This window comes from Nyctibius grandis, chromosome 8 (assembly GCF_013368605.1).
Source record: "Nyctibius grandis isolate bNycGra1 chromosome 8, bNycGra1.pri, whole genome shotgun sequence".
In the NCBI taxonomy this organism is placed as follows: Eukaryota; Metazoa; Chordata; class Aves; order Nyctibiiformes; family Nyctibiidae; genus Nyctibius; species Nyctibius grandis.
The window spans coordinates 48,543,095-48,564,713 of NC_090665.1; the positions used below are offsets into that span (position 1 = coordinate 48,543,095).

At 44.0% G+C, this 21,619-nt stretch overlaps 1 protein-coding gene across 4 annotated transcripts; it reads right to left on the bottom strand.

The window, feature by feature from the left end:
* Positions 1–1,675: 1,675 nt before the first annotated feature.
* Positions 1,676–20,816, bottom strand: SERBP1 (SERPINE1 mRNA binding protein 1). Of its 4 annotated transcripts, none has more exons than XM_068405889.1 (10): positions 20,317–20,816; positions 17,047–17,209; positions 15,987–16,124; positions 15,772–15,843; positions 15,138–15,212; positions 12,640–12,817; positions 9,443–9,490; positions 6,738–6,911; positions 5,698–5,736; positions 1,676–4,617 (listed from the first exon to the last, which is right to left on the bottom strand). In XM_068405889.1, the coding sequence occupies exons 1-10, from the start codon at positions 20,702–20,704 to the stop codon at positions 4,561–4,563; spliced, it is 1,332 nt and encodes a 443-aa protein (XP_068261990.1). In that variant the 5' UTR covers positions 20,705–20,816; the 3' UTR covers positions 1,676–4,560. The 4 variants fall into 4 exon arrangements, with proteins under 4 accessions (XP_068261990.1, XP_068261989.1, XP_068261991.1 ...); XM_068405888.1 differs by having other exon boundaries at positions 15,772–15,867; XM_068405890.1 differs by lacking the exon at positions 9,443–9,490 and having other exon boundaries at positions 15,772–15,867.
* Positions 20,817–21,619: the final 803 nt, after the last annotated feature.

Below are 21,619 nucleotides of genomic sequence, written 5' to 3' on the forward strand. Positions count from 1 at the left end.
ATTTATTCCTAGGGAGGAGACGTGTCCTGGCGAAGGCAGAGCAGCCCAGCTGCCTGGGCAGCCCGTGGCCAGACATGCCACGGGATCCTTCTACCATGGCTGTGGCAAAGCTGCTTCTTCTTGCTGTGTTCTTCGTCGAGTAACTCAGCAGTCCCTGGGACAGGAATACCCACCCTTACCACCCGTGAGCTCACCACACTCACGACAGCACTTGTGCGCTGAAGAAAAACAATTCCCAGACGCGCCACAACAGCCTCTCGCTGATTTTTTGATCTGCAGGTTCCCACGTGCAAGGAGGCTTTGCAGCAGCTCTGCACTGCAGCCCTACTGTAGTTACCAGAAACGAGTTGGATTTTGGGATTGTATTTCAACCCTGGGACTTGTTTGCATCCTCACTGCCGCCTCCAAACTGGCCCAGGACCTCCACGCTCGAGGTCACAGCTCAGACAGGACAGCGGGGGAAGATGCACTTCCACAGGAGAACAGCTTTTAAGAGCAGTCCACGAGTGATCTGCAGAGCAGCCACCTGTTTCAGCATCTTCATCCAAGTCTGACAAAGGTAACCAGTGGCAAAAGGAACTGCTGCGTGGAAAAGCACGTGAGCAGCAGCGCCCGTCTTGTCCTGACACGCTTCCCTCCTGCTCCACAGGAGCCACGCAGTCCGAGGCAGCCAGACCTTTAGGTGCTTTCTTAGGAGAAAGGCCAGCACACCTCCTCCTCCTCATCCTCCACACAACAGAAACCCTGTAGTTTGTAGAGTACAAACCCCAAACACAACTGGGCATGTGCTAATCCAAACTGAACTGAAAGACCGTGGTAAAACCAACCCCACACCTGATTTACCTTCCCTCCGCCCAGCAAGGAACACACAGGTAAAACAAAGCTCCCTCACCTCTGGCACTGCCTTTTTCCACCATCATGTATTTCACCTGTGAAAACAACGTACGTTAAGGGTGACAAACTGCACCCAGAGCAGCTGGTTCCCCAGTCTGGTCTCCAGCCTGGCACACAGACATCTGCCCTCCGTGAGGACTGGCCTGGTGTCACCCAAACGCTTCACTCGGGCTTGGGTCAGGCATCCAAGGCAACACAACTCCAATTTTCATGCTCTCTGTGCCCACTCTGGAGGATGCTGGCTGGGCATCACAAACCAGTGCCTCAAGTCAGCTGTGTACGACCAAATAAGATACCTATTGCCAAAGAAAGGTGTTTTTTTATAAAAAGAGGCAAAATGCAGCACTATTTTGTCATTCGTGTGTCTGCATGTTCACCTTCAACATACACACAAGAGAACACTAGAGTGCATTGTCTCCTTGCTCTTCAAGCCTCTAAATTGCCACACGGAGCTTCACAACCTTACTCCAAGAGACAAACACCATCGTTAGTAGGACAACAACCACCAAACTTGCGTAACTCCTACCCCAGTCTCCCAGTAAGGGCAAATGAACCATTTTCCCCACAGCCAGGTGACATTCCCCCCAGCAAGAATATCACACTTGGCTTCTCCAGCGCACTGGAGCACTGCGTCGGGGCACTGGGCGCTTGCTCACACCCCTGCGCCTGGCCAGGAGGCTGTTACCTGGCGAGGGCAGACCAGCACAGGAGCACAAAATGAAGGTAACGTGGTCCTTGGAAGGATTTTAGGAAAGAAGCAGGTTAGCAAATGCTGCAAGTGTCAGCTTTAGGCATATGTCCTGCGTTTATTAAAACAAGAGGCGTGGCGATGCAAACCAATCTCCACGGGCAAAGAGTCATTACAGGTAAGAGTGGTCTCAACTCCTCGAGCTGCAAACACCATACATTCACACTGACTTCTGATGTTTCAGAAGAATTTGTGTCCTTTCCCACACTTGCACTTATTAATCAGCCTTGTTTCCTCCCAGCATCAGTGGCATTCCACCTGTAAGATAAACTTTCATGCTCAGACCTTGCCATCGTTACATTCAAAAGCCAATTTGCACCACGTGCTTCTCTCCAACGTTTTCTGCTGACCATCCTTCTCAAATTGTGCAGATTTTAAAAGGTCTAGTCCTCTGGATTCGGCGTGACAGCAAAAGTAGCAAGCAAGAGGACAGAAAATGTTACTACAGAGAATGTTACTACAGAGCAAGCTCATTAATTGTAAATAAGCTACTCAGGAGATGTTTTCCGGAGGTAAAGTCTACTCCTGGCACTGGAAATGCCTGGCCACCATCGCCACAGGCAGACTGGAGCACTTGGGGCAGAACCTAGATGAGACACTATTGATCTAAGTGGTTTCATCTCCATGTGTTTTCATGACATTTTTAAAAGAGCATGAAAATAAACCTTTATTTCAGTTCACACCCACCAATATTAAAGATATATGTTCACAGTTTTAGTTCTTGACACAAATGGACTGAAAGAGGCAAATTTACATCTATCAGAACAGCAGATGGACCAATTGTAAGTACAAGCTGTCTTGAAAATCATACGTGACATGCCGTTTGGGAACTGCTCTATGCTCTACAGCAGGAGAAGGGAAAGCTTCTGACCGAGCCTGGCTAGCAGGGCCCCAGCTGACTGGCTGGCCCAGAAGTCATCTGGAAAAAAAAAGCTGAGTGGCAACTGAAACAGCAAATACACAGTTTGGGTAAGAGGAGGAAGGTTTATGGTACAGAGAAAGCTTTTCCACAAGTGTGTTTCTGCCTATCAAGGCATTTAATTGTATTATCCCTAACTCTGAAACTGCAACACGTCCCACCAAACCATGAAGGGAGAGGGAAGAGGAACAACTCGGTGCAGGACCTCCAACAGCCCCCCACCGAGCACCCGTGCAAGATCTGCTGAGAGTCGGGAGAAAGGAACCAAGAGATTTTACCATCCACTGTTTGAAAACTTGCCTCCTTCTCACAGCTGGGAACTTTAAACTATAGGTGAGTGCGCTAAAAGGTCTAATCCAATGATATTAACAGTGGTTTACAACAAAAAACTTCTGTAGAAAATAGTTCCGATAAAGCAAGCCCGCTAAACACCACAGTTAAGGAGTTTGATATTTCATATTTAAAGGTCTCCAATACTTTTTGCCTGTCCTGTACAGCTTTTAAAAAAATAGGGCGTTACCTTTTGTTTTCTATCTACCTAGTTAAGAAACTACAAATATGTTATAAGCTGTCCAAAGTGTAAAACATTAAATAAAACGAGAAACCTGTTTCTAGTCTCCTAACAAATGCTGCAGATAAAAACCTCTAAGAACCCCTCTTTATTAGTCATTCTCTCAACTCCTTTTGTGTACTGAAGTGGAAATCCCGTTCGCAGGGATTAAATTAAACCTATGGCAAATTTCTACGGGGGCAGAAAGGGTTTCTTACAATCACACTCTGAAAAACATTCATTTGTCAGCCAGCAACCAGATCTCGAACGCTGCACAAATCCACCACAAAATTTTGACGGAGAGGTTGAGCGCTGGGGTTTGGGTTTGCATTTTTTTAGTTGTACCACACACAGATTGTGATGTCCCCCTCTGAAACAGCCAACAGTCCCTCTGCCAGAGCCAGCCAAGCCCTGGGGTTTCTTCTGCAGAGCTGTGAATACATCAGGCACCAATGTACTCGTGCCAACAGCCTGCGCTGCCCAATTCCACCTCCCAGCCAGGCTACGGGAGCACCAGCTACCACCTTCCCCCCCTCCCAGCTCCAACACCACGAAAGGTTACTCCAACCTACAGGGCACCCTCTCAAGGAAACAGCATAGGTAATTTTAAAACTCTTTTTTTTTCCCCAACAAAGCATCTTGTTCTCTTGAAGGGAGGAATAAAGGGGGAGTGGAAGGTGTAATACATTAATTTTTTTAAAAACTGTTTAGACCAATTATCCACACATCACTGCTGGATCAATACACAGGTATTTTAAACTATAAACCAATGTGCTTTGAATCTTTTTCAAGTATCTGGTATCAATTTTGTATAAAGATTTTGCGTAAACAAACTACCAAACATAGATGAGAAATGACTGTTTTTCCAAGTCTGAAATTAAGCATTAAAGTACTCCAGGAGTTAGCATTCCATACAGCACTAACAGTCTGCCAAATTAAAATTTTACATATTCCAAAAGACCGTGGGCTGATAAAAATCTGCTAAACAGGAATTAAAGGAACTGAAATAGTGTGCAATAATTAAAACCCAGTTTGTAGTTTGGGGAAAATGTCTAAAATCCTGAATTAAAAAAAAAAAAAAAACCACAAATGAAGTGAAAGCTTTTAACTGGTACACACTGTTCACACCTATATTTCAAGTTTGGAAACGCATATTTTCAAGCAGCAATACAAAAAAGTATCCATGAAGAATGCATAATCTCTGAAAAAATTATGAAAACATCCCTGCTACCATTACATTTCTAAATACAAAACTGACTACCATATTGTTGCTTCTGTGTAGCGAGAGAAGTTCATTTTCAAAACAGATAAAATTCAGTCTTTAGGTGTGAATGGTATGAATGACAGTCTCCTCTTTTTTTAAAATTTCTTAGTTGTTTAGGATCCTTAAGCATGCAAGCCTCGGAGAGGAAGGCCCGACGAGGGCAGGGTTGGCTTATGACATCCAGTTTAGGACAGAGCTGGGAAAGCCTCTGGGTCATCTACATCAGGAGCAGAAGCACTTGACTGAAAGAGAAACATCACAAAGTTATTACCTTCAGCAGCACCAAGCCCCACTGCGTTTCTAACTCTTCACGCGTCACCGAGTCCCTCCCTTCGCCAGGCAGACGACTCAAAGCTACCTGAAGAGGCATTATCATAGAATCACAGAGTCACAGACTGGTTTGGGTTGGAAGGGACCTTAAAGCTCATCCAGTTCCAACCCCCTGCCACGGGCAGGGACACCTTCCACCAGACCAGGTTGCTCCAAGCCCCATCCAACCTGGCCTTGAACACTGCCAGGGAGGGGGCAGCCACAGCTTCTCTGGGCAACCTGGGCCAGTGTCTCACCACCCTCACAGCAAAGAATTTCTTCCTAATATCTAATCTAAATCCACCCTCTTTTATTATAGGCAAACAGACCATGTTTGCACACGATTATCACACAAGGTTACAAGTGTGTCTCTTTTTCCATTCTTAAAGAGATCCCTACATGTGGACTTACACTATTCTACTAGCACATAACCATCAATTCCCACCTAGGGACACGACTGAAGTGTTACAGAAAAGACCTGTTTGTAACACAAATTAAGTTTCACACCTTTAATTTTCCCCAGTCACAAACTAGCTGTGCCAACCTAGCCCTAGAAATTCATCATTAACCAAGGATCAACTCAGTACTTCAACAGTTTTTTAAAAGGCTCTGTACCACACCTAAAAACCAGTGCTGCAATGAAATGCAGAAATTAAGTATTTCAGAATACTCTTCACTTTGTCCTAGAGGGATGAGGAAGAGAAGAAAAATAGGAAGAGCCAGGATAGAGAAATTTCCTGTAAACATATTTATCAAAGGATATATTTAAATCATTCCAATAAAAGCTGTATCAACACCTATAAACAAGACTAAGACACTGCAAAAGTATTCAGCCCACAAACTAGAGTTAAAAAGTATCAGCAGGGTCTTAAGCCTGCAGCCTCAAGCCTGCTCATGACACAAAAGCAGAAAGCAAGCCCAAAAATCCAATTCACTGCAGGAGGGGAGTTACAGTCCCTGCAACAGGAGGGTCTTGTTCACAGGTAACCCAAGTGCCAGCAGAGATCACCAACCTGGTTGGGCGTGTGGATCACGTCAAACTCCTTAACCAACTGGAAGGAAATAAACAAAGTCAACATAAAATAAGCCTCAGAAAAGTTTTTAACTACTTTAGGAGAGCATTCTTGAAGAAGCAAGATGCCATATTAGTGAAACAACTCAGAGCAAACACCACCACCATTTAATTTCAATTCCTTAAAATTTTCTTATGTTGATATCAGGAGAGAGTTTTTTCAACTAATAAACCTAAAACTTAAAAAGCGTAAAAGAGAAAACAAAGCCAGTGCCCTACAAGAGACAAAAATGAGCAAGCCTGGTCTGTGTGAAGGAAGTCACACCACACAGACAGAACTCATTTTCTATTGAGTAACAATTTGATGAGAGGTATTTAAGCTGAATAAATGTTCCATTTTAAATCAAATCTTGACTGCAGCTATACTACAGTACTTCAACTTTACATGCTCCCTGCGCAACCTCCCTGAGTATCTCCTCAGGGCTTCAGGACTAGAGGAGGAAACAAATTACTGCAGATTAGAAAAAAAAGCGCAGTAAGAGTCCTATTTCCACAGGAAAACTCTAAATTCCTCAAATTCAAGATATAACATGCAGCTGTAAAACCAGTCTTTCACCCCCAACAGGTCACAATGCAGATACACCGCCCTGACTGTGTCTGGAAATAACCACTCTAACACTTGTGGTTCTGCTCTGGCACAAACAGAAGTGTCCCCCAGTACACTAAGATCTCTCCATTCTGGGGAGACATTTTTTGGGTTTAGATATATAGATGGATACTTTTTTTTAAGCCAACCTACTCCCCACCACCCTTTTTTGTGCTTAGTAAGAACACTGCTAAAACATTCATTCTTTTGTCCTAACAGGAACCTAGTTTAAAGTAAACTTGTAGGAACAGACACTTCACTTCATTTTAAATTGTGGTGTTTGCTGTCAGAGCAATTCCCCCAGAAATAAGGCAGGCACCTAAAACTATCTGTATGTAAGTCCTAATAACAACTGAAACTCAACTCTTTTGTAGATGAAAGCTGTGGCTGCTTACCTTGTCAGTTCTGCCTCCACGGCTGGCCCTGCCACCACGCCCCCGGCCACCCCGTCCCCCTCTGCCGCCACGTCCGGGGCGGCCAAGGTCTCCAAAGTTGATCTCCAGCTGGGACGTGATATCATTTGCTGGCTTGCGGAAGTGATGATCCATTACAGAGTCCTCAGCGTGAGCCTGAAACAAGCGTTTCTTCATGAGTAAGAAAAATCACCAGAGAAACCTTTTCATCTGTAGCTGCGCTCTTACCACCACACGTGTTCACCTCCAAATACACTCCCAAACTCATGACTGATTACCTTGACTGATTCAAGTTAAAAGACAGTGCAGGAATTGTTAGGAATCAAGTTATACCACTTGTGCAGACAACAAAACCACGTACAGGTAATCAAATAAGTGCTTGAGCAAACAAAGGTATTTTGCATTTCCAAGACAATTCAGGGAAGCTCTGATGGTCCTTCAGAGGAATATGGTCAGGCTTATCTGAGACCAAACCAACTATCACCAAGCCAGTACAGAACCTCCTTTTCTAGCATTTCTCCTAAGAAATCTTCAGGTTCCATCAACTCATTTCGTTCTTTTTAAATACTTACTTGGTCATCCATCTTTATTTTGCTCAATGAATACTTTACACTTTCTCATTTGCTTATCTCTGCATAAATATTTAAAACAAGGGAGACTTAAGAATCCCTTATCGGTTTGCATTAGCCATAACAAACAGCAAACGAGGCATAAACAGTCAAACACAACATAACTGAAGTAGCTAAAACATTAATGCTACAACAGAGAACCAGTCTCACCAATTACACTGACAAATACAACTCTCACCACCTTTGTCATGGTACAATGTTCTCTGGTTGGTTCCCAGTGCATTCCCAGTGAGAAACCCGAGCCTTCAGCAGCATGGTATGCACTGAAGAGTTCCCTCTAACACCATGTTACTATTCAGCACATTTGAGTTATTTTAAATTATTACACACTGAATACAAAAAGAACTGAGTTTTTTTTAAAGCACTTATTTTCCATTTTGTACAAATCATTTTTCCATGTGGTAAGGCAGCTTCTGGCACCTACGACAATACACAAGATGTAAAACTGACCACACTGGCTCAGCCAAGGGTTTATCTAGTCCAGCACTCCGCCTCCCACAAGGCCCAATCACCACGTTTTGGACACGTGACAACACACAAGGCTTTCTTTTCCTACAAGCCCCTAACTCCTGGCACAGCAACTACCAGTTTGCTTGTTTTTCCTACACAAGTGCCATGTGCAAGCGTAAGCCTCCTGACTCTAACTTACTTTTCTTGTGGTGTGATTACACAACACGCTGACTTTCAAAGGCAACATATTGTGCAATTAAGCCCTGTACCCTTTAATTACCGTTTGTGGATCCTTCAGAAGGCAGCCAATGGATACACAGAGGTCTGCAGTCAAAAGGCTGAAAGCTGCTTTGAGGGATTCCTTGAGTCAGTCACGAACATCTCAAAGTCCAGAGACATAAAGAACCTTCTCCCCCACCAATGTCCTTACCCCTTCCCGTGCCCAGCTGTACGCTTGGCCTCCACGACGTCCTGCAGTGGAGGGCACTGCAATGTCATTAGGCACAACGAGAAACACCCCTCCATGCTGCTTTATTTCAAACCTATTTCACTGGGATGTATTCCACGGAACAACGGGTCCCCATCCCACTTCTGATTTTATAGATTTGAGTTGTACACCCTTCCCCAAGAGATCTCTTTTCCAATCTTAGGAAGTTAGCCTAAGCAGTTATTTTTCAGAGAAGTCACTCCACACCTCAGCCTGACACTGCACTACTCAAATCTATACACCAACGATCTGTAAAACAGTACACAACAGCTTTTGTTTTGGTTTTGAGTCCTTTCTTACTACTTACTATTTTATCTACAGTTTTAATCACTGCAGGGTACTGAGATTATATTGTCAACTTATTGGGAGTCATATGACATTTCTTTTGTGAGAGGGAGTATCAGTGGATTTGTACAATAATTCTGTGCATTTCCCTCCCTACACTGTTATTGCTTTAAAAAAAGAAACGCTACGGTCTACCAAAACCATTGTATTTTCACAACTTAACTTTATTTTAACTACTAAACCAACAAATAGCAAATTCTACATGTAACCCGATGATTTCTTTATTCAAAATAACTAAAGCTAATTGAAAACACAAATAAAAGATTTGGCATATTCTCCTCATCCTCTTCTATCACTTAGTTGACAACAGTCAGAGATCCTGTGCAAACTGCTTATTCTGAATCACCTTGGGAAGCATTTAATTTCTACGTATTGGCAACTCTCAACAGTGCTCTGATCTAATAACTGATACCTTCCTGAAGGCATTGCTGCACTCATGGGTCTTGGGGAAGGCTGTCAAAAATTAAGAACAAGCTATAATGGAAAGGGGGCCAAAGCAGACAGTGAGATATGGAAAAACAACAGCAACAAAAAATAAAAAGACTCATGATAGAAGCATTTATGATGAGGTTTGAACTCAGCTCAATTAGGAGCAAGGGTATTAATTATGATGGGTCCTGTATGGTGCAGTTAGACAACAGGCAGGGACAGAAGAGCTCCATATTGTATCTACTCGTATTCTCTATTTTTGTGACTTCTTAATATCCAGACCTTCATTTCAGAAGGGGCTCATATTAAAACACAGGTATTACCAGTTAGATATAAAGGATCAGTACCTCATTTGACTCCAGCAGACTCCCCTGCATTTCTGTCATCGCCTTTGTCTGATGAAAGTTGCGTGTCCACGCCAAAGTGACAAAAGGAACAAAGGGAGAAAACAAAAGGAAGAAATGAGACTCAACTACATACAGGAACAACAGGTAACAAGGTCACATGAACTTGCCGGATACAGATGTCACTGAGCACATGAAGCAGCAGAAGGATGAGATCAACAGCTGTGCAAGCTTCCAGAAAGACCAGAGAATGGACTATACCACAGGCGTGGAGACAAGAGAAATGTCAGATCGATGAAGAGTTTAACACAAGCTGCTGGAGACTCTAGTGGAGACCAGGCATGCAGGCTGATCTCCAGCACCCCACTACATCAGGCACACTGCGTACAGAACTAGAGATAAGAGGCGGGATGTTTATAATTACTGTTAATGAGAAAAGGCTCTGCACAGCCTCAAGTCAAGAGTCATTCCTCCAAATTCTGAGAAGATGAACTTGTCTTTTCCAAAACATATTTCTCAGTCTCCCATTGCAACCTCCTCTAAGGAGGTGATTAGATTAGCAAGAAAGTTTGACGGCAGAGGAAAGACGCACAGCACAGCAGATGCAGAGAGTAGGAACTGATCTAATAGTGTATCAATCTTTCCAGGAGAGTCACCTCCAACCTTCTGAACAAACTTTAAGATCTCTCTACAATGTAACTCCTTCCCATTTTTCGTCCAGCTGCACCAGTAAAACCTGTAAGACTCAAGCCACTAAACCACTGCAGAGAATGAAAAAAAGAGGATCTCTCTTTTATGGCATAGCCCAATGTCCTGGGAAGGTCCCTCAGCAGACTAGGGCTGCCAATACACACAGATTTCATATTGAACCAGCAAGAATCTGAAGTATTAAGAGTTCACTTTCTAGTATCACTTTCTAGTAATTGCACAGCAAATGTGAAAAAGAGGAAAGACCTTGGAGAGGGTCAAGCGTTTCCCCCCTCAGTGAAGAGCGCAAGCAGGAGGAGGAGGACAGCTCTTTCACAAGACTAAGGCAGATGAACAGTGCTAGATTCTCATACTCCCTTTTCCCAAGACTCCTAGGGCATTCTCCCAGTAGTTCTCAAGCTACAGGAATGAGGGTGGTCGTCAGAACACTTCAAATTTCTGAGAAAATTTACACATTGTGATTTTTCAGCCATAAGAGTACAGAAGATTTGGGGCTGAAAATAAGAATTTACCTATAAACCAAGTCACTTCCACACACCAGCTCTCTTCTTATCAATAAGAGTCAAAGAAACCTTATATCAACCTTTATTTCATGACTTGTATGTCCCATAGGACAAACAGCAAAAGAACAGCAGGTGATTAGTAGGTTTTGTTCATAACTTCTAAATATTCCACCTTCTAAACCTGCTCACAAAGGAGCTGCAGTGAAGGCCTTCCCAACGCCTGTATTAGAGCTATTCTGCTATAATACTTGGCAAAAAACCCCATGCTGCTTCCCAAGGGATCAGAGAACAAGTGAAATGGGGAGATACACCTGCTGGACGTGCAAAAAAGCAGGCTAAAAGCATCTATGTTTAAAGGCAGTTTTGTTAATATCTCACTTCTGTGCTTATACAGCAAGGAGCTGTCAACTTACGTGATGGTGTTAAAAATATCTGGCTCATTTCTTTGAAGAGAAGTTAACCGAATACACCTCTCAAACAGAACAATCTACCAATTATGTCAGTTCCTCCATGAAAGTAATTTGATTAGTTATTCTCATTGTTTTTGTTTGGGTTTTCCATTTTCAAATGGAAAATACAGTGTGGATCTTTCTAGCTTCTAAATTACTCAAGAGTACCACCATCTTCTTATACTGTCATACACGCAGAGATGTTAAAGACTGTCTTCAGCTGACTAAATGTCAAATAAATCTGCTTTGGAGAGATTGGGGCTGGGGGGTGTTTCTTGACACACCTGCAGGACTACAGGTTTATTAAATCTTGGTGAAGTATGTAAATACTTCAGTTTAAACATACTCTTTTAATATACAGCAACATTAAGTTTAACTCTATTTCCCTTTTCTACACAGACAGAGAAAGGGGTATTTAATGAACACTTCAAGCACTGAACAGGTTAAGCTAAACAAAAAGATATGCAATCATTTAAAGAACCTTACACAGCAAGAGAAGAAAATAGCATGACTGTGAGAAAGTCAAACTCATTCTGTGTTCAGTGAGATTAGAAATGGAGTTTTCATTGGCAAGTCCTGACCAGTGCCTCCCCATCTGTATTATGTCCCCAGCTTACAAGAAAAAAAAGACAAGGTGTGAAAAAGCACAAATACATATTAGAAGAGCAACCAGAATATTACATACTACCTAGTTACTTCAAAGTGAGTCCGAACCATCCGGTATACAAAGTTGCAGGCCACCGATTAGCAGTGGGCCACTTAAGAAATTAGAGTGTTAAAAACAAAGATTAAAAACAAAGATTAATGCAGCCCTGCATTAGAAAACAGAGCGCTCAGCACTTCCCTCCCTTCTGAAGCCAAAGAGTATGTCTTGTCTTGCCACTCTCACCACCTTGGAACAGAGTAATTAAAATTTTGTAATGACTGAAAGGAGTATGCTTGAGAAACTACAATTTTACAATAATTCTAACACAACTATGTTGACTATCACTGAAGCATACACATGTGTTTCACCTGGTTTCTCAAAAGCTTCAAGGACACCTGTCTATACAATATGACAAAATGAGAAGATACCCACGTTACAAACAACATACACAGCTTAGTTATTAAGATGCCTGAGGCATAACCAGCATTTCTTCAATCTTACAACACGTTTAGCAAGCACCATAAATCTGTGCACTGCATAAAAAGCAAAGAAATAACTTTAATACTGACAAACGTTTTCTAAACTGCTCACCAAGAGACAGCCCTTACAAAGTCACCTGCCCAGATGCAGCAGTATTCCAGTCTTATCTCTAGATTATACCACAGCATGCACCAACCTAAGGGTACAGACCAACTGCTAAAACTCACCACAGTAAGAATGACTACTTATGCTACTGTGTAACCACAGTTTTATTAAGAGAAATGTTGTTCCCACTTTATTAGCTTTCAGCTACAGGTCAGTGTCTCAAAGAATGGAGCTTCCATTCCAAGAAGTGCGTATCAACAGAAAAACCTACACAATCTGGATACTAGCAAATAGTGAAAATCACTTTACCTCCTCGCTCTTTGACTTGTGAAGAACAAATCCTTTTTTCCATTGCCCATCAGCACCCTCATTTGGTTTACGGATGTTGAACTCAACTTTTGCACGATCCTTACTTTGAATAGCTTTCCACTCGTCCAGGGTCATTTCCTTAGGACCTTCTTCCTTAACTTCTTCAACCTCATTCTCTCTGTAGTAAATTCATGGATATTATGATCATGACTTAGAACTCACATTCTAGATACAACAAATTGAAAATCAGTTGTTAATTGGCACTAGATTATAAGAGTTTGTCAAGTATTAAGAGGTGTGTATAAAAAACCTGCACTTCCACCACTCAGAAAGCACACATGAAAACTCCTTTAGTCAGAGTGCCAAAAAAAAAATCACAGCCAGGCACCTTCAAGCAACTAAACGGTGAGCAGAGCACAGCAAGATGTTAAAATTAACACTGACCCATGCCGTCTATTCTCCACGTTAATGACAATTTTCTTTACAAATATGAAAGCCTAACTTCTGCAATGGCCTTGTTTGGAGCCTTTTTCCCCCTTTTTGAGATACCTCTCTCCCAAAGGTTCAAGTTAAGGCAGTAAGAGAGAGCTTGTTCTTGCCACAATTCTCAAGCTTGTTACTTTTTTTAAAAAGAAAAACAGAATTTAATCAGCTTGGGACAGTCTGCTTCCTTTGCTGAAGCAAAGACAATTATTAATTTCCCAGCTAACTGAAACAATGTTTACTTTCAGCTAACTTGAAAAAACTACAGCATACAACTTAGTTACCTCTGCAACGTATCACCTCATTGTAAATCTTTGGTGCCTCTACCTTCTGCCAAAGAGCTATTTTTAAGTAAAACACACAACCACTACACTTAATAACAGATCATGTTCCAACTACAGAGTCAATCCTCTAGCTATTCTTCAGTGTGTTTATGCAACTAAATTTCTGATTTATAGAAAACCAGTGCTGTGCATGAAGATCATGAAAGCCTAAACTTAAGAGAAAAGCTCTTCATTTTGCAGCCATTTTGATGTAACAATGCAGAGGTTTTATGTAAAAATTACTGTTATTTCATTTTTTTCTCATTCTGCAGGACAGAATGATTTTTGACCCAGTATATATTCAGAATCATTTTTTTTGTTCAAGGCAAAGATATTATCCCTTGGATTCTGCATGTTTGACTGTAGTAGAACACCCTACAGTTCTGCTGAAACATTTAGGTTAGAGGTCCACCCCAAAGTAGCCAACTGGAAAACTAACCCATGTAAAAATGCTTTTCTATAAAGCTAACTGATGGATTACAACAGATGTGTTATGCTTGAAACTGAGTACACATTTTCTGCAGATTTGAGGAAGAAGAAAAAAAAAAAACCATACAAATAGCCTGCAGAATTTTGTAGAGAACTGATCTGAATACAGATGAGTCAGTACCAGTACACTGCTACTAATAACAGTCCAGGAAATACTGCAGACACAGAAAATTTAATATATCCAGATTCCAATACATATCCGATTCCCAATACATATAATTTTTTTAAGGACTAGCTAGCTTGCATTTTCTGACCAGGCTGTAATTCCTTAAAAATTCTCATACTTCATAGAAGATGACCTTAACCTTGGCCCACGACAACCTTGGAGAAGTAATAGCATTTAGTTTTTTTTTAGTTAAACTAAATCCATCTCTTACTCTCTACACAGTAAGTGTGCCCTCTTTACCACTAACCAAAGTGATTAATGAGGAAATCAAGCTATAACAAACTCCACATTAGAAATCTTGGGCAAACAAATATTTCAAAATTCTATCTTGCCTGTTTGCCATTTTCTTTTGAATCCACCACAAAACACATTCCTTGTTAAAATACAACACTTTATTGTACTACGCTACCGTAAAAATTTGTATCACATTTTTACATCAACTCTAAGTATCACTACTGCCCATTCTGCTTCTCTAGTTACTCTATTTCATTCCTCCAGCCACTGGTTTCTTCTGTAACAGTATCAAAGTGGAAGGAGAAGCAATCAAGTTAACTTCTTTGAAAATTCAGATACACAGAAGCTGGAGAATGAAAGAGATACAACCTTTCTTCTACAGGCTAGTCACAGTCTCAACAGTTGTTTTGAAAAACTAAGTTTAAAAAATGTTGCCTTCCACTGGCAGAAGAACATGTTGTCCCTTTTGCTTGGTTGTTCTGCCCAGCTATGAGCACAGATGCTTTTGGATTTGGTACTTAGGAGCTGCAATCCCAAGACCCTAAGCGTATTAGAACTGATTATTAATAACTAAATCTGCAAGTGACCAAAGAGCCTGCATGACACTAACGAACAGTTTCCAGATAACAATTTTTAGACATGCAGAGACAGTATTTCAGCAGCATTGTGGATAATTTCGTATCTACTGAAGCAAATATAATCTGAGTTTGGCAAAACAGAAGGAGGAATACATATCAGAGGCTAAAGGCAAAGTAATACCACCTTTGAAGCAATCAAAGAACATTCAGAGGGGTGGTACTCACTTATTTTCAGAATCAGCAGGCGGATGCTCCTCTCCCTCTGGCGTTTCCTCAGTTACAGCTGACTGATCCAATTCACTGCAATTACATAATGTTTGGAGTCCTGTTTTTTTAAAAAGTTCATCCCTATTTAAAGCTACATAAGATTAACAACTAAATTCTATTTTACACAACCCACTCTTCTTTAAAAAGAACTATTTCATTAAGAATTGGTGCTCCTTGTGCCTTTTAAATCCTATGCTTTCCACCTTCCTCATGGCTTTGCCCAACACTTACTAGTACCCACTCTGAAAACCTCCCACTGTACCTTGAGACACAAAATGGATTTGGGTATTAAAGTTTTCAATGTAATACCTGATCAAAACTGTTAAAATTGTTCTATTTTTAGTAACAGAATTATCCAAAGACCAGCACAAGTCCCCCCCACTCCAAACTTCCCCAAAATTCTGGTTTTAACAGCAAAGCCATCTCTTATGCTACAAGAAATCACTAGTTTTCTAAGTTCTGCAAAGGCTGCTTTAACAGCGCAGCAAAAATTACCAAAATCAAAGGCAAAAAAGGCAGCTAAAGCTTTACATTTTGCAAGCTGTAACAATTAGGATTGATTAACATTCCGCAGCAATGACAGATTACTAACGTTAGCTCGTCTTTGACGGTTCCCCAGTTGTGTGATCCACTGCCACCACGCTTGTCCTCGTGCTTTAGGCCGCTGAAATGTGAATGTGAAACAGAACTAACAAAACTGAGTTAACATTATAGTGTCCAGATACAGAAATTCAAAGGCAAATTTTAAAATGTGTTTTAATTGTAAAGAATAGTCAAAAAAAACAATAGAAAAAGTTAAAGACTTACGATCTATCGCTGCCACTGTGTCTGTCAAATTCACGTTTGCCACGAGAGTCAAACCCATCTCCTCTGCCCATGCCACGGCCACGGCCACGTCCTCTTCCAAGTCCACCACGTCCACGCATAGGTCGGTCAAGAATGGGTCTAGCATGGAACAGTCAAACTGGAATATTTCACCTCCAAAAATTTACAGCATGGTTTTTAAGGTTCTCTTTTTCTCTGTTGAGAATTTTATTTACTTATTTTTCCTTTGATAATTAGTTTGTAACTGTGTTGAGGCTCTAATTTCAGTGCCAAATTATTACACTGAATAAACCCAAATATATAATGCTTGCATTTTAGAATCTGGAAGCAAATGCCCAGAAGGATTACTGTTCATTTGCATCTTCTGGCACTGAATTCCAGTATCTAGTGTTTGTACTGTGTTACATCACTAGCTGATACTACAGTTCCAATTTAACTCACATTCATCCAACTTACTTTTAAAAGGATTTTAACTTTGGCTACTAAAATTTCAATATTTGAACATTACTTTCACAACACTCGAATTCTGGATGCCACATGATACTTGAGACACTTTAAAACTTGCCTAGACACAAGACAGCTTCACCAATTCCAGATCTGAGGGCACTGCAGCCAAGGTATAAACACCTACATGGACTTTTATTGGCTTGAAGTCAGCTGTAAGGATTTAAGCAACAGCTGTAACAGCAAACAAATCTCGTCCTGCAGGCAACAGCTATACCTGAGTTCCTTTCCTGACCCACCCACTATACATTTAGAGAGAGATGGTGGGTATCTTACTGATTTAAACCATATTTTCAGTTAATGTTAGATCACTCCTGGTCTAAAGGGTGAGCCAAGTTTGTAAACAAAATCATGGAAAAGGGAAGAAATGGGTTATATTCTGCATGACATATACTCTTCTTGTGACTGACAACAATTTAATTCAATCAATTTAATTTTGATTCAATCATTTATTTTTTTTTTAAACTTCGTAGCAGAAGGCAGGACAGCCTCTTCCTATCAAAGCTAGGAAAGCTGTCAGGCAAGACAAAATTCTTACTTATCAACAGAAAATTCTCCTCCTTCAGCTTTCTCATCAGCAGGTTTGTCGAAGCGGCGCTCACGAGGAGGTCGTCTCTCCGGTCTCCTGTCAATAGGCTTGCCTTCACCCTGCTGCTGCTGCTGCTGCTGCTGATCAGGCCTCCTGCCAATACGCCTTATCCCTGAAACACGAGGAGAAACACATCAACGGAACGTGGAGCTGCTCTGGGAGAGATACTGACTCTAACACCGTAAAACAATATTGAAAGTAAGCTGGAATTGGTGTTTTTTCTTCTAGCCTTGTGACTAGACAATGTGAGAAACTATACCTTTATTAAAAAGCCACTGCAGATCATTTGACTCTTCTTATTCACATTTTTACGCAGCATTTCAATCAAATTGTACTTTGTGCAAGTGTACACTCTTACAACATTGTAGGAAACAAAACCTGTCAGAGCACACAATACATTAGTAATCCACGTTAAAATAACAGGGTCAGCTTTCAAAGAAGGATCAAGGCAAGCAAGATTTTTTTTTTTTCCTCTGAAAGGTGGTTTTCAGGTAAAACAAGTGGTTTTTCCTTTTGATGTGCACCAAAAGGAAGACAGCGTCGCCACGCTGGGCCCCAGTCCCTATGACAGCCACCCTGCTTCATCCCACTGTGCTCTTCTTGGAAACTTTTGTGGCCAGCAGTAGGACACGGGGCCACCCAGACGGGTGCCACTCGCAGCCCAGCACAGCAGGTACTGGTCAGTGACTAAACGGTGTGTTCACCCACACCAGTCCAACACACACTCCCTGACAAACACTCACCTCGTTGTGCACTTAAAATAGCCTAAGAATACACAGTGCCACTGAGCTGGCTGGCCTGCTTCCCTCCCTCTCGATGCCTTCTGAGAGTTTCTTTTCAAATAATAACTCCCCATGGGCGTTACCCTCTTCACTAAGACATCTGAAGGATCTCAAATAGAGTTTTCTTTTTGCACTCATCTGAAAGGCTGTTTACTCTTCTTTAGAAAGCTCTGGACAAACACATTACTCCTTTATTCTACTATTTTCTCGCCAAAATGTTTATGGGGAAAAAAATCTAAGCAAACCATCAGGGCTGGCTTAAGAATTGTTAATTTTTAAATTAAAAGCTGCCAATTTTTAATTTTTTTTTAAAGAAATAAGTTCCTGCCTAACAAGCACTGTCATATTTGGGTGGGGCTAAAGAAGTTACAGTTGTAATGGTATCCAAGCCAACACACCCAAATGAACAATGTCCTCCTTACCTGACAAGCTGTATTTAACATAAAGTTTGCATGACATACGTTGCTTGCTAAGTAATCCTTATTCCCCGAGGAAGCACAGGGGTTAAACTCACTAATGTTTACTTTGAAAAGGTCTCTCAAACTAAGCGACCATTTTATTTTAAGAGGTAAAGCTCAGCAAGGAAAGCCAACAGTGTCACACAGGAGGCATGCTGCAGAACTGGAATGAAAAATTCACGTCTTTTGAATTTCAAGCTCAACACCCTGCACTCAGCAAAACCTGGTCCTGGTGAAGCCTAACCAAAAATACAAGTTATTGCTTTTTCTTAGTATCACAAAGCTTTGAACTCGTAATTCACCAGTCAAATAACCTGCACCTTTACAGAATAGTTTTAAATTGCAATACAGAGAAAACAAACCCTGTCGATACCATGGCATCCAACACCTTTATAACATCAGAACCACTGTCCCACACAAAAAATAGAAATTTTCAAACTGAAAGTCACTTTGTTTACTACAGTGCTCCGTACACACAGCTGCAAAAGCAGGCCTGACTTTCTCTGTTTCACTGCTATAATAAGCCACAAAATACTTTTTTTCACACTGAAGTAGTGCTTGCTCTTGAAAAGGAGTGTGAAAACCAGGAGGTAAACAAGGACTGCTAGCCCTACCAAAACCCCTCTACGTTCTGTTGTGTTGACCAAAGACACTGCCTATGTTTCACATTTACCATAATTCTGTACCTGACTAATATTCCCAGAGGACACCAGCTTAGTAAAGCACCACTCGGGACAAATTATTTCATTCCTCATAGGGAAAAAACCCTCAAGCTTTAAAGTACAAAAGATCCATAAGCAAAGCTTGCCACGAGGTGTTTTCAAATGACATTTGGGATGCCCACTTTCTAAAACAACTAGTTTATTAAAGCTTTTTCTTTCTTAAAAAGCATAAAACGTGGTGGAGAATCATTTTGCACCATGCACTGCAGTAAATGCTGAAGCATTAAGATGTCTTCTGAACTGGCCACGTTTCTGAAAAGACCACTTAAACTGCAGCTGGCAAGTGATTTCCTCACCCACATGTCAACTGCTGTCACTACACTTTGATACATTTCAAGGACTCGAATTTAATCAGAGTTCTGACCAATCTGATGTGCACTGAAGTTTGTGTGCGGTACAACCGCCTGCCACACGACGACATGTGTGCGCAACATTTATCCCTCTTCACGCAGAGCTGTGTCCTACTAATTACTTTGCCCACAGCACATTCATTTAACATATTTATACCGCGATTTCTTTTTTCAACGAAGTTTCCCGTGCGGGATATCTTATGGTTTTACACAAACAGGGCTGAGTTGACACAAGCTATTATTAAAATACATACATGATTCCTATCAACGCTGTTCCCCAGAAAAACGACCCAAGTGACTTTTGAAGAGCCCAGGGACTGCCAGACAGCCTGTCAAATACGCCAGAGCACCCCAAACACGATTTAAGTTCAGGATGCGTGGCTGGGATTTTCTATGTCTCGTTACTCCCCTCCGGCGAGCAGCCCCCCCTCCTCCCCGCCCCGCCACGCCAGAACAGGCGCTTCGGCACGGAGGCAGCACCCGGGCACCCCACGCACGGCTCCATCTTGAGCGGGCCGGGCCGTGGGGACACACCGCCCGCGGCCACGTGCGGCCGGGGCAGCACGGCGTGCTCGGCCGCCGCTCCTCCCGGAGCTCCGGCTGCCCGGGGCCGCCGCCTCCACGCAGGTGCCCCGGGCGGCCTCCCGCGGGCCGCGCCATGCGCTCCCCCACGTGGGTGTGAGGCCGCCGCCCGCCCGCCGCGGCCACGGGGCTGCCGCCGCCGCCGAGGGCTCGGCCCTGCCCGGGGCCCCCCGCGCCGCGCTCCGGCGCCTTCCCGCCGCCTCCTTTGTGCGCGGCGGGACGCGGCCCCCGCGGGGCGAGGGGCGGCCCCTCGGCGGGGCCGGGCCCGGCAGCGCCGCGGCGCTCGGCTCCCTCCCCCGCCGCAGCCCCCCGCGGCCCCGCTCACCCTCTTTCCGCAGCGGCGCGCCGGGCTGCCCGCTGCCCTCCTCCCGGCGGTCGCCGGCGCCCCCGGCGGAGGCGGCGAAGGGGGGCAGCGGGTTCTTGCGCTCCTTCTGAGACTCCCTGCGCAGCTGCTTGGCCGCGCTGCCGACGCCGCCACCGGCGCCCGCCTGGCCCGGGCCGCCGCCGCCGGCCCCGCCGGAGGAGTTGCTCTGGGCGCCCGCCGGGCCGCCGCGGGCCCCGCCGCCTCCCTGGCTCCCGCCGCCGCCGCCGCTCTCTTTCCTCCGGGTCTCGGCCGCCCGCAGCACCTCGAAGGGGTCGGACTCGTCATCAAAGAGCTGGTCGAAGCGGTTGGTGACGACGCAGCCGAAGCCCTCCTGCAGGTGTCCGGGCATGATGGGCCCCCGTCAGCGGGATCCTCCTCCGATGCTGCCGGGCCCCCCGCGCCCTACTCGCTCACCGCACAAGATGGCCGTCCCCGAAGAGACGCGCTTCTCTTCCGGCGCCGGGCACATCCGGGCACCTCACCCCGCGCGGGGCACGACGGGAACGCGGCAGGCGGCCCGCGCCCGCCGCCGCCCGCGCCCGCCGAACTACAGCTCCCGGCATGCCCCGCGCCGCCATTGTGTGGGTCGGCCGGGGCGGGGGGCGCGGGGCCTCCCGCCGCCATCGCCGCCGCCTCGGGCCGTGCTGGGCCGTGCGGGGCCGGGGAGCGGCGGTGGGCTCTCTCGGCGCGGGTGGGCCCGGCGGGCGCCCCGGTTCCAGCCCGCTCCCCTCAGGAGCTGCGCGCCTTGCCTGGGGCGCACGGCAGGCCCGCGGCCTGCTCCAGCGGCCCGGGGCTCTCCTCCGGCGGAGAAACCCGGCGTCTCGGGGGTACATTGAGGGGGGAAAAGTGGAAAAAAATCCATAGGGTTTTTAAACAAATTCCGCCATTAAAGAGCGACAAACCACCGGGGTGTGTGTAGCGCTTATGTAAGGATTAAATACTGCAGGCTTGGCCGCAACAAAGTTAGTCTTTAGTTAGCTATTAAAACACTTTAAGAGCATCCTGATACGCCAGAGTGAAAGCATGACCCGGTCACGAATTTATGCTTTCGTACTTGCACATATCTGGGTAAACGCACCAATAGATGAAGCTACTGAATATCTCACTCTGTCCTCCTTCACCATCGTGTTGCCTTGTAAAAATAAGTTTAAAAAAAACCTGAAAAGCGTGGAATCGGAGACAGGGGGTTTGGGTTTCCCAGCCCAGGCTGTCACACGCAGCAGTGGGACAGCCACGTAGGAGCCAGCGCTGCGCTCAGACTCCG